This window comes from Bos grunniens, chromosome 26 (genome assembly GCF_055505025.1).
Source record: "Bos grunniens cultivar Pamir isolate PY7600 chromosome 26, Bosgru_T2T1.0, whole genome shotgun sequence".
In the NCBI taxonomy this organism is placed as follows: Eukaryota; Metazoa; Chordata; class Mammalia; order Artiodactyla; family Bovidae; genus Bos; species Bos grunniens.
Window position 1 is genome coordinate 36,532,919 of NC_141190.1, and position 13,566 is coordinate 36,546,484.

Below are 13,566 nucleotides of genomic sequence, written 5' to 3' on the forward strand. Positions count from 1 at the left end.
AATCATCATATCTCTTGCAGAACAGACCTACATAGCAGTGGTCTTATCAGGCATCCTTATAATCTTTAGTGAAAAGAGGAGAGATGAGCCAAGACTTGACTGAGATGAAGGAATGAACCATGAGGAATCTGGAGAAAGAGATTTGTGCAGAGACTAGTCAGTTCAAAGGCCTTGAGGAGAGAGTGTGGCTGGATGTTTGGGGAATAACAAGGAGACCAGTGTGGCTAGAGAGGAGTGATTGAAGAAGAGACTGGTAGAAGATAAGATTATAGAAGGAATCAGTTCAGTTCAGTTGCTCAGTTGTGTCCCACTCTTTGCGACCCCGTGAACTGCAGCACGCCAGGCCTCCCTGTCCATCACCAACTCCCGGAGTTCACCCAAACTCATGTCCATCGAGTTCGTGATGCCATCCAGCCATCTCATCCTCTGTCGTCCCCTTCTCCTCCTGCCCCCAATCCCTCCCAGCATCAGAGTCTTTTCCAATGAGTCAACTCTTCGCATCAGGTGGCCAAAGTATTGGAGTTTCAGCTTTAGCATCAGTCCTTCCAAAGAACACCCAGGACTGATCTCCTTTAGAAGGGACATACTAACGCATATATATGGAATTTACAAAGATGGTAACAATAACCCTGTGTACGGGACAGCAAAAGAGAGACTGATATATAGATTAGTCTTATGGACTCTGTGGGAGAGGGAGAGGGTGGGGAGATTTGGGAGAATGGCATTGAAACATGTATAATACCATGTATGAAACGAGTCGCCAGTCCAGGTTCGATGCACGATACTGGATGCTTGGGGCTGGTGCACTGGGACGACCCAGAGGGAGGGTATGGAGAGGGAGGAGGGAGGAGGGTTCAGGATGGGGAACACAGGTATACCTGTGGTGGATTCATTTCGATATTTGGCAAAACTAATACAATATTGTAAAGTTTAAAAATAAAATTAAAAAAAAATAAAAAATAATAAAATAAAATAAAATAAAAAAGAAGGGACTGGTTGGATCTCCTTGCAGTCCAAGGTAAAAAGCATCAATTCTTCGGCACTCAGCTTTCTTCACAGTCCAACTTTCACATCCATACATGGCCACTGGAAAAACCATAGCCTTGACTAGATGAGCCTTTGTTGGCAAAGTAATGTCTCTGCTTTTGAATATGCTATCTAGGTTGGTCATAACTTTCCTCCCAAGGAGTAAGTGTCTTTTAATTTCATGGCTGCAATCACCATCTGCAGTGATTTTGGAGCCCATAAAAATAAAGTCTGACACTGTTTCCACTGTTTCCCCATCTATTTGCCATGAAGTGATGGGACCAGATGCCATGATCTTCGTTTTCTGAATGTTGAGCTTTAAGCCAACTTTTTCACTCTCCACTTTCATCAAGAGGCTCTTTAGTTCTTCTTCACTTTCTGCCATAAGGGTGGTGTTATCTGCATATCTGAGGTTATTGATATTTCTCCTGACAATCTTGATTCTAGCTCTTGCTTCCTCCAGCTCAGTGTTCTTCATGATGTACTCTGCATGTGAGTTAAATAAACAGGGTGACAATATACAGCCTTGACGTACTCCTTTTCCTATTTGGAACCAGTCTGTTGTTCCATGAGCAGTTCTAACTGTTGCTTCCTGACCTGCATACACATTTCTCAAGAAGCAGGTCAGGTGGTCTGGTATGCCCATCTCTTTCAGAATTTTCCGCAGTTTGTTGTGATACACACAGTCAAAGGCTTTGGCATAGTCAATAAAGCAGAACTAGATGTTTTTCCGGAACTCTCTTGCTTTTTCAATGAGCCCGTGGATGTTGGCAATTTGATCTCTGGTTCTTCTGCCTTTTCTAAGACCAGCTTGAACATCTGAAAGTTCATGGTTCACGTATTGTTGAAGCCTGACTTGGAGAATTTTGAGCATTACTCAAAATTCTTTATTTACTGGAACCCAAACACTAATTCCACATCCTCAGTCATTCTCAATTTTCAAGTTATTTTGGTGGAAAAATACCTAAGGGTGTCCAAGTGGCAAGAGTAGTGAAGAGTCCCAAATAATGCCTGTGCTGAAAACTGACCTAGTTAACCAGATAAGTCAACTCACTGGGAAAGCTACAAGCTCTATTGACAGCTCAAATATCCCAGGAGAAATAAGACAGAAGAAGAAACAAGCAAAATCTTTATTGCTGAAAAAGGTAAAATTAACCAGAGTGTTGGCACTGTTATAAATTAAAAATTTTCAAAACAGCAATATTTTCTGACAAAGTTTGGCTGTTTGATTCTAGAATATAATTTTACAGCTGCACACAGATATTTTCATTTCATTTGTAGTCAGAGGAAGGAACAAGATGAGAAAGAGAAATTTGAACCTTCCACCCCTTTCTTTTTATTGTTTGTAGCCCCTTGAGATCCCTGGGTAATTTAGCAGATATAGCCAGTAGTTTCTTTTTGTAAGTAGGTCATTTTGTTTGTTTGTTTGTTTGCTTTTATCATGGATGTCCAGGCTACTATGAGTGTAAGATAGTGCCTCAATTCAAACCTGACTCAGAGATAAGTCCAAAAATATCTTTTTAAATTACAATTTTGAATCTCTTTTAGTATCTTTCCAATTCTGATTCCTACCCATACTTTTGCAAAAAAAGAAAGATGAGAGAAATCTCTAATGATGATTTATTTGTGAAATGACCTCATCTTGTGACCCTATCAGTATCTTCAGGGTTATATTTGAAATATTTATACAGTAGTAGATATGGTTTTAAAAAGTCAGAATGTGAAAAATAATTTAAGAAATTAGGTGTGATAACAGGAAGAACAAAAGGAATAGCGAGAAACACATTCCACAAATAGGTGGTCTTGAAAAGCTTTTTTAGTAGTAAAATTAATAACTTATACTTGGTAGATGGAACTGGATGGATCCTAAAGCGTTTGACCCCTTAGTTACAATAAAATAGAAGGCCTGATAATAGACCCCATGTAGTTCCCACAGCCCTAACTTATTGCCGTCCTCAGCTTGTGAGTCAGCATATCATAGGCCTCTGTTCTTTCTTAACCTTCCTAACTTGAGCTTTTCCAAAGTCCTGCTTCTTTCTTCTATTGCTCTCTTTTCCCTACTTGCCAATTCTATTATGCATTAAATGTTTTCATCACAGATCCTAAGTAAATTTAAAAATTAATGTTACTGTAATCTTTCTGTAGTAATTGATTCTCTGGGACTTTTTAGGTCTTGATTAAAAGAGGAAAATGTATGAGAAGATAGAGTGTAAAACAGAAAGTAAGAATGAAGAGTACACCAATAATGAGTTAAAGCAAAGAAGTAAAAAGACCTCAAAGTGGATAATTTACATAGAATTTAAGGAAGAGAAAATTTTCAGCTATACCTTTCTTACAGATCTTTTAAAAAGTTGTCTAATTTTCATTTGGTGTATTTAGATTTCATTTTTTTCAGGTTATGGTGAAACATTCCAATTAAATTACAGTATGTCTAATATCTTTCTTTAATTATTATTTTCCCTTTTAAGAAAGAAGACATGAGTTCAGTGATAATTTTAGGTCTTAGTGAACGCTGTAGTAGCACACCTTAACTTCTGAGTCCTTAACATAAGGCTTTTCTGAATCTGAGTAATAAATTTGTTTGTCTTATTTTAAACTTCCTTAGTTTAATAAATAATATATTCTCCATTTTTGGTTTTCATTGCAGGTTTGACTACAGATAGTGGTAGAAGGAGAATCAGAATTTAGGAATTTTGATTCTGAAAGGCATGTTACATAAAATACCTAATTGGATTAACCCAAAATTTATCCAGCCTGATGTTTGGTCTCAAAGCATTTTTGTTGGCATTGATGGTTCTTGTTCATAATTGCAACTCTGAGAGTTAGGAGTATACTGCAAGCAACCTTTTCTCAATGAGTTCTGATAGACCTAGTATTTGGTAGTTTTTCTGTCTCTTATCCTGTATACTTTCAACTTATACTGTTGTCAGAGACGGAAGTCCTGTTTTAGTTCCAAAAGTATCTTTATATTACTGTGAAATAGTTCTAGTATTTCCATAATAGGATAATGGTTTAGAAGCAATAAAGTCAGAAGAACTGAATATTAGTCCTGGGTTTCCCCCTAATTAATTATATAACTTTTGTTAAGGTATCAATGTCTTTGGAACTCATTTTACTCCCATTTATATAATATATATTAGATAGCTTAGAAGTATTTTCTTATTTGAAATAAATGTGATAGAATTCATGATCATAGCTTTGCTCACTATTGTTACCAGTTTGTATATGATTTTATAGATCAGACATATGTTTTCTAATTTCTGTCTTCTCAGACAGTAAAATACTGCCCCATTCTCCCCTCCCCCAATTCTGAAAGTATTTTCTGAATCCCTTTGGTCATGTAAGTTGCACCTTTCTAATCTTTCTTTATTGATGATAGAGTTGATGACATCAGCACTAAGTGCTGAAGGTATGGGCAGATGTGCTATGATATTATATAAATGTAAGATCACATTTTCTGTTTTATTTCAGCTGCTTTTTTTTAATGCCAGTATTTGTAGGGCTTTTTAGCCATATCATTTCAAAATGTCTTTTAGGCCAGCCCTTTGGGTCTGGACCAGACTATTCCTAAGCTCTTTACTATTCAATATCTTCTGGGACAGAGATTTCACAACCTGTCTCTCACCTTGAAGAAGCTCTTATAGCTAACATAAATCTTGCTTTTGCAATTTAAGTTCGGATTTATTTCCTTTTTCTTTTCTCTTTGGAGATGGGAACAGCCCCAAACTTGAAGTGATGCTTTCTTATGAGGGCCAGTACTGAATGTAGTGGAAGGATTGTTTCCAGTCTGGCATCATTTTTAGCTTTTATATATTAAAGCTTCCTGACTTTGATTTCAATATTCATGGTCTCAAGAGATGCTATTCTTTATAGCCCAAATGAAATAACAGTTACCTATCTAATATTAATGTTTATTATATCTTTTGCTAGTTAGAACCAAATGAGGTACTGAAACAAAAAATGAGTTCTCAAAACCCATTTGAGAACTTTAACAGATTTGTGTTTTATTGGGTATAACTATAGTCATGAGGGAGTGGATTTTTGCCTGTAGTTTGTAGATTTGATCTCATTATTTTATTCGTCATATTGTATACATGATTTCTCCATCATATTTCTAGTACTAAAACTAAAAACTTGTTCTTTAAAACAAGCTGTCTTGAAGCGAATTTCAATGTGTGTCATCAAAAAGCTTTAGTACCTAAGCTACCAAATGTACTGCTGCTGCTGCTAAGTTGCTTCGTCCGACTCTGTGCGACCCCATGGACTGCAGCCTACCAGGCTTCTCCGTCCATGGGATTCTCCAGACAAGAACACTGGAGTGGGTTGCCATTTCCTTCTCCAATGCATGAAAGTGGAAAGTGAAAGTGAAGTCGCTCAGTCGTGTCTAACTCTTAGCGGACCCCGTGGACTGCAGCCTACCAGGCTCCTCCATCCATGGGATTTTCCGGGCAACAGTACTGGAGGGGGGTGCCATTGCCTTCTTCCACCAAATGTACTAGATATCAGGAAAAAGCAAATGCATTCTCTGCCCTTGATGCGCCTATAGTTTTATTAGAGGAAGAGATTATAAAAATTATAAAGCACTTATAAAATAATTTAAGATAGAGCATATAAAGTAAGATGTTTAATGTGAATTTTATTTTGCATTTTAAAGGTTGATATAAAAATTTTTATACTATACAGATCTATTCTATTAACTAAGATACCCTGAAATGTCTAATTGTTTAATTCTGATTCCTTTTTTTTTTTTTGCTTTAAAGGTTCAGCAGTTTTCTGAAAAAGCCTTCCTCTTACAGCTTTTGAAAACACATGAAAATGCCTTAGAAAGACAGTGCAATGAAATTACAAACCAAAGGAATATGCTTCTCCAAACCTTTGTACGTTTCCAGCCACTTGGAAAATTTATTTTACTAATTGTATGAAAATTTTGTATAAAAATATGCTTTAGATATATGTTTAGAAAAATCATCCATATGCATATTGGCAGGTAGTCCTGTTGAGATATGGAAAATTATTAAGTGCTATTTTAAACCAATTGGTAGAGTAATATAGTTTGAAAGAATTAAATTGTCAGGATGCACTATAGAAATTATTTGCTATTGTAATAAGCATAAAATAAACATTGAAACTGAGTTGAATTGCTCAAGATCTTGGTTTTAATGCTTTTGAAAGGCACAGAGGTTCAAACTTGTGGATGTGGGTGCAAAGATAGATTTTGTTTATTTTTTTAAATCATAAATCACAGCAAACAGACTCAGTAGCTTTAAATGACAAGAACAGCTTAGGAATATAATCTATAACTAATTGACTTTTTGAAAAAATACATTTTGAACTGTTAAAAATATATATCCAGAGTCAGAATCAACCACCAAATGGTTATGAATGGCATGGCAAGTTTCCAGCTGTAGCTCTTAATTAGTTATGTTTCTTGGAAAAAAATTGGAAAACACAGTAATGTTTAGGTTCTACCATTGTCAAAAAGTTTAGGTTCTAATATTGTTTAAAGTTTCTGGAAATTCTTATTTCTTTCTACTTCATGTTGACATTTTATGAAATTTAAACTGTTATTTAGAACTGTATTTGAAATGACCATGTAATTTTACCTTGTCTATATTTTAAAAGATTTTCTTGGAATTCACACTCAAAGGACAGTAATTCCTTTGAGTGTAGATCTGCATTTTCAACTTTGGTCATTTAATTCTTTTACCATCCAGTTGCAATGTAATTCCTTTGAGTATAGATTTTCAACTTTGATCATTTAGTTATTTTACCACCAATTTTGCAATGACAAAATGGCATATATTCCTGTGAGTTTAATACACAAACAGACACATACATAATGATCGGTGGTAAAATTTCTACCTCAATAATTCTCCTAAAATTTTAAGGATAAATCTTTCACATGAAAATAGTTGGTTGTTATCATGTAATAACCTAAGTTTTTAAATTAATACTGCTGGAGGAATATAGCATTTTAGTACCAGGAATATAATTTTCTGTTTTGTTGTCAGTATTTCCAAATGATTGAATTTTAATCAGTAAAGAAGAATATTGTTGCAGTTAACACCTATATTTGGTCCTGTGTTTCCATTTTTCAGGAGGCTACAAAGAGAAGAGTTACAGAGGAGGAAGAAAAATTTATTAAGGAAATTACAGACTTCAATAATGAATATGAATTAACAAAGAAACGAGAGCGTTTGATGAAAGAAAATGTCAAGATTCAAATATCTGACTTAGAAAACCAGGCAAACATTCTTAAAATGGGTATGAAAACATAGTACCACCTCATTTATCTGGCATTAATGAAGATAACTTATTTTGAATTAATGAATTTTCCAGAAATTTTACATTTTTATAAGTAAATTGGGTTATTGCATTGCTATTTTTTTACTTTTATCTTAATTGTATGTCTCTCTTACTGTGAGTTGTCTCAAGCTCTTTAGAAGTAGGTGTGACATGATCATTGGTCATTTATTTAATAACCAAATTCTGTTTACTATCTGTTATATATTAGGCACCCTTTTAGGTCCTGGAGGTATAAAACTAAAATGGGGGGGGATGAAATATATAGGCAGATATTCATAGTACATTGTGATAGAAACTATATAGGTGATATTGTTGCTGTGATCTTTATTCTACCATCAAAACAGTTTAGGAAACACTGTTACACAGGGGGGTAGGGAGAATTCCATTTCAGAAACACTAGTATGCAGGCAATTGCAGTCTGTAATAAGATGCTGAACTAAAGAAATTATCAGAGAGGCTAGTGGTGAAGAATCCATCTGTCAATGCGAGAGACATGGGTTTGATCTCTGGCCAGGGAAAATCCCATATGCAGCAGAGAAGCTAAGCCCTTGTGCCTAAACTACTGAAGCCCACATGACCTAGAGCTTGTACTGTGCAGAAAGAGAAGCCACCACAATGAGAAACCTGCCACAGCAACTAAGAGTAGCACCTGCTCACTGTAACTAGAGAAAACCCTGCACAACAATGAAGACCCAGTACAGCCATAAGTAAATAAAATTATTAAAGAAAAAAATAGAAGTTACCAAAGACAGGAGAAGACAAAGAGATTTTTAGGAAGAATGACAGATGTATCACTGACTAAACAGATATAAGGAAAGTCAAGCATGAACCACAGTTTTCACACTTCAGAGATTGGGTAGAATATGGTACCAGGAGGAAGAGCAGAAATGGAGGTGAACTATAGCCTTTTCTGGACAAAAAAATTAAGTTTTGTTTCAGTGTTTTTAGTTGGAGATGTCTATGGGATAAACAGGTAGAAGTGCCCAAGTAGCAGGTTGAAATTGGTTGTGAAACTGATACAAGAGATCAAGCTAGAACATTAGGTGTGGGATTCCAGATAATTTGCTAACATAATTCAAAGGGAACATGTAGAGGGAACATAGAGGGGTAGCAAAGACCAAAGGCAGAAAATGGAAAAGCATAGCATTTAAGGAAATGAAGAGAATAATGAGACAGAGATGTCAAAGAGGGCAAGAGAACCAGCAGAGAGTAATATGTGATTTGGGACAAGATGCTTAAGTTTTATTTGCTTCAGTTTCTTCATCTATGAAGATGGAGGATAATGATAATGACTTTAACAAGATTGTTGTAAGTACTCATGAAATAATATTTAATTACATAAAATGCTACCTGGATCATAATTAAACCCTTAAAATATAAGGATTATACTTTTTAATTAGCTTAATTTCATAGATGAAAGAAATGAGGCTCTTAGAGATAGGTTGCTTTGTGTAGAGAGTATAGGACAGAGGTTCTTAAGGCATACATATAAGCATACATCTTATAGGCATACATCTGGGAAGTTCTTATATATATATATATATTATGATCAGGAAGGAGCACAATACAAAAAACTAGAACTAGAAGAAATGCATTAAAAACTGTTTTTAGATATTAAGGACAAGAGACTGTCCAAGGCTATGATTCCTAAGAGAAGGAAAACACATGAGGCATGATTACCTAGGCTTTTACCTGGTTGCAGTTTTTTGACAACAGGAGTGAGAGAGGGAACTTAAAACATAGTGGCCTGATTGAGTCAAGGATACGATACAAAGACTGGAGTTCAGGGAGGCTGAGTTAGCTGAAATTTTCAGGACAACGTACTGAGAGGAAAGAACTGCACAGACAAAACCTCCAGAAATCTACATAGAAGTTGCTTTGAGTCTTTGGCTATATATTATTCTTTGCATACATAGGGGAAAATCCTCTAGACTGAATAAAGAAAAACTGCTGGGGAATCATAAGGTCAACAATTCTGTGCGCTCACCCAGGACTGGGAGACATTCATGTTCCATCCTTTCAGAATAGAAAGAGCTCATTAAACAGAAGAATCCTGCCTTAATAGTAGGATTCAATTAGCCTTCGACCTAAGGCTACTCTGCTGCTAAGTTGCTGCTAAGTCGCTTCAGTCATGTCCGACTCTGTGCGACCCATAGATGGCAGCCCACCAGGCTTCCCGTCCCTGTGATTCTCCAGGCAAGAACACTGGAGTGGGTTGCCATTTCCTACTCTGGACACACACTAAATCTTGAAAGCACGGTTTGAACCTTATTATGTTACCTAACTGCATGCTAAATAGCCGGTATCAACATGCTTGAGGGGAAGAGAGCAAAATTCAAACATCAACAAAATAGTAAACAAAATGTCTAGTATCCAACCAAAAATCACTATATCTGTGAAAAAGAAATTGTATCTCATACCAAAAAGGAAATTAGGTCAACAGAAACATCTCCAGAAATCACAGAGATAATGAAATTCACAGAGAAAGACTTTTAAAATTGATATTATAAAAATATTCAAGACCATGAATATAATACAGATAAATAAAAGATATAAAATAATAATAAATTCAAAAAATCATTTGGCAAGATCCAATACCCTTTCATGATAAACACAGTCAATAACCTAGACATAAAAGGGACCATTCTCAACCTGATGAAGAGTATCTTTGAAAAACCATGGTGAATGTATCTTTTCATCAGGAAAAGATGAAGATATTCATCCATTCCTAGTACTTGTATCCAGCATTTTACTAGAGATTGTAGCCTGGGCAATCAGGCAAGAAAAAGAAATACGAGACATCTAGATTGGAAATAAAGTAGTAAAACCATCTCTATTTGAACATTGCATGATCTTGTGTATAGAAATCCTAAGGAATCCATAGGAAAACTATTTGAGCTAATAAACAAGTTCAGCAGGGTGGCAGGTTATTAGATCAATGTACACAAGCCAAATGGACAATTTGTGAATTAACATTCAATTTTCAATCAAAAAAGAGTAAAACACATTTAACAAAAGTTTAAGACTTGTATACAAAAACTACAAAAAACATTGTTGAAAGAAATTAGAAGTAAAGTGAAGTCACTCAGTCATGCCGGACTCTTTGTGACCGCATGGATAGTAGCCTGCACCAAACTCCTCCATCCATGGGATTTTCAAGGCAAGAGTACTTGAGTGGGTTGCCATTTCCTCCTCCAGGGAATGTTCCCAACCCAGGGATCGAACCCAAGTCTCTAACATTGTAGACAGACGCTTTACCGTCTGAGCCACCAGGGACCTAAATAAATGGAAAGTCATCCCAAGCTGATGGATTGGAAGATCTAATATTGTTAAGCAGTACTTCCAAAAGTATATTGACCATACATTGCTTACATTTTTACTACACAAGAAAAAGTTAATCATTCTTGACAGACATTAGGTAGAGCCAAAAGTAGTTAATATGTTTTTTTTTTTGCATATTTATTTCTAGAAATGAAGTCAATGGAACATGATAGTGACCTGTTAAATGAACTTCAAAGACAAAAGAATGAATTAATACAAGAATTATCTACTTTGCAGAGAAAGCTTAAAGGTATTACATGTATGAGTTACTTTGCTGATGAATATAGTTATATATCTGTCATTTGTTGTTCAGTTGCTAAGTTGTTGTGTCCGACTCTTTGTGACCCCATGGACTGTAGCACACTAGGCCCTCCTATCCTTCCGCTCAATTCATGTTCATTGAGCCAGTGATGCTATCTATCTCATTCTCTGCTGCCCCCTTCTCCTTTTGCCTTCAGTCTTTCCCAGCATCAGGGTCTTTTCCAATGAGTCAGTTCCTATCAGGTGGCCAAAGTATTGTTCCATCTTCAGCATCAGTCATTCCAGTGAATATTCAGGGTTGATTTCATTTAGGATTGACTCCAAGGGGCTCACAAGAGTCTTCTCTATTATAGGTTAATATTATTCTTTGAAAATGTATTTACTCATTGAGATATAGGTGATGTAAAAAGGGAATTTTGTTGATGTGAAAAAGGAATAGGTAAAGCACTAAATTGATAAATGTTGAATCTGGTATTTTTAATTTCACACAAATTTTAAGATCTTTTTTTGTGTCTTTAATTGCTACATTAAAGTAGAAAAATAAAAATCATTAGTACATGTATTTTACATGAAACACTGAAATTTAGAGCATTGTTCTTATGAGTGAAGAAAGATAACCTTTATATTTAATTTTTTAGAGAGTATAAGAATTGTCTTAATTGTTTAGGTTTTGAAGATAAAAAACATGAAGCCATTTGTACTACGAAATACCTAGAGGCAGAAAAAATAAAAATCAATGAAAAACCTCAAAATGATGCTGAATGCTTAAGGTAAGAATTGCCTATTATACTTTGATATAAAGTCTGGTAATTTTTCAAGTTGTCAAGTAGATTTCAACATAAAGCCAAATGCATAATTATTTCAAGATCATTTAAGATGTATTTCCGTCTATGTGTATTCTGAAATATGTTAATAAGCAAATGCTTTACTGGCTAAAAGCACATAAGTTTTAAATCGTATCAGGTTGATAATATTGAAATCAGTCTTTTCCTTTTCCTCAAGAACTCTTGAGTTATTCACATCCTAAAAGATAAAATGTAGAATCATTTCCACAACTCTTTTTTTCTATTATCCCTAAGTTTTTGGAGTGAAATGACTGAAATTATCTTTTTTGGTCCTTCTAGATTTCAGGGGGAAAAATAATCACAGTCTACTTTACTCGAAATCTGTGCTTCTGGTTTTGTGCCTAAAGATTAAAAATGTATTTTCTCTATGGAATATTTAGATGTTTTCTGTGTATTTGGATAATGAAAGAATGGGTGAGGTCTGAAATGACATAGTTATATACAAAAGGAGAACATCTCCCCCAGTTTATTAATTTCATTGTTATTTCTTAATAATTCAGTGTTAACATTTGCTGGTTTAATTTTAAAGAGCTTCCTATACTTTCTAGGTTTCATGTAAGAAACAGAAGCCTCATTACTGAATCTATGAAGAGGCAAATGAAGCCTTCTTTCACATAAATCACATAGGAAATATGTCCACTAGAGCTGAACAAATGCTTCAGATTAGCAGTGTATCGCCTTAGGCCATAATTTTAGTAGATTGTGAGAAAATATTTGCAATTTAATTTTATGTTAAGTTTTATAAGCATGAAATATCAATCTCTTGGGTGATATGTTTGATACAGAATGAGTTTCTGTAATGACAGTCTGCTCATTGATTTTTTTTACTTTTAAAAATGGTCATGCCCACTGGTATCATTATAGTTCATAGTGTAAAGGCTTCCAGTATGAACTCCAGTTTTGTGGGTTTATCCCTCAGTCATAAAAGTTTTCCCTGGTTTAAAATTAAACACTCAAAGTCTGTTAAGAGGGCCATTTCCTTCAGAGATGGTGACGGAGGAAATTTGGATAGAAAGAAAGATCAGTTAATATGTCTAGTCCATTCTTTGCATTTTAGCAGTTACTGAATGAAATGCCAGTATTTAACAGTTCCCACTTTAAATTCTTTAAAATGTGTAGGTTAGTTTCCCTTCTGGTATGTTCCATAAAAATGATTTTGAGTATGAAGAACAGAGTCAAAGTACTAAGTATAGAGATTTTGAAAAAGAGCCTCATCAGTCTTATAAATAGCAAAATAACAAGGCACTAATAATGGTAGCAAGAAATGATATGACATTTATTGAACATCACTAAGACTGATATTAAGTTGATTTTACCCCTAAATTTTAGAATAGAATCTTTTTCATTTCTGTGTTCAAATGTATACTGAATTCTGTAGTGATGACCTTCATCTTAAATTTTCTGATTTAACTACTATTGGTATAGATACTGTTTTTATAGTAGGGTTTCTCAGACTTGGCACTGTGAGATTTGGGGCCAGGATATTCTGTAGTGGGAGAGCTGTCCCATGCATGTAAGATGTTTATTAGCATTCCTGGTCTCTACCAACTAGGTGCCAGTAGCACTACTCACCCCCAGTTGTTACAGGCCAAAAGTGTCTCCAGATACTACCCAATGTCCCCTGGGCAGAGGCAGGTGGGCACAGTTGTCCCCAGTTCAGAATCAGTCTTATTTTTAAGGTTTTTATCATTGTACTTCTACTTTTATTAAACTTTAACCAATAAGAAAGCAATTGCAAAAAATTAATACTTCATTTCTATGAGCTTATTGTTTCTGCTTTTTATAATTAGAAAAATTTTGATACCTA

The 13,566-nt window shown here is 35.0% G+C and overlaps 1 protein-coding gene across 8 annotated transcripts in view; it reads left to right on the forward strand.

Moving 5' to 3' along the window:
* Positions 1-13,566, forward strand: part of CCDC172 (coiled-coil domain containing 172) — a 57,848-nt gene that overhangs the window by 25,835 nt on the left and 18,447 nt on the right. For 7 of the 8 annotated variants that reach the window (XM_086379593.1, XM_086379597.1, XM_086379598.1 and 4 more), the window contains 4 exons: positions 5,787-5,903; positions 7,125-7,290; positions 10,802-10,903; positions 11,582-11,684. In XM_086379593.1, coding sequence (XP_086235719.1) covers positions 5,787-5,903; positions 7,125-7,290; positions 10,802-10,903; positions 11,582-11,684 — 488 coding nt within the window. Of the gene's footprint in view, positions 1-5,786; positions 5,904-7,124; positions 7,291-10,801; positions 10,904-11,581; positions 11,685-12,307; positions 12,459-13,566 lie in introns of those variants that run through there. The other variant, XM_086379596.1, reaches the window with a different exon arrangement.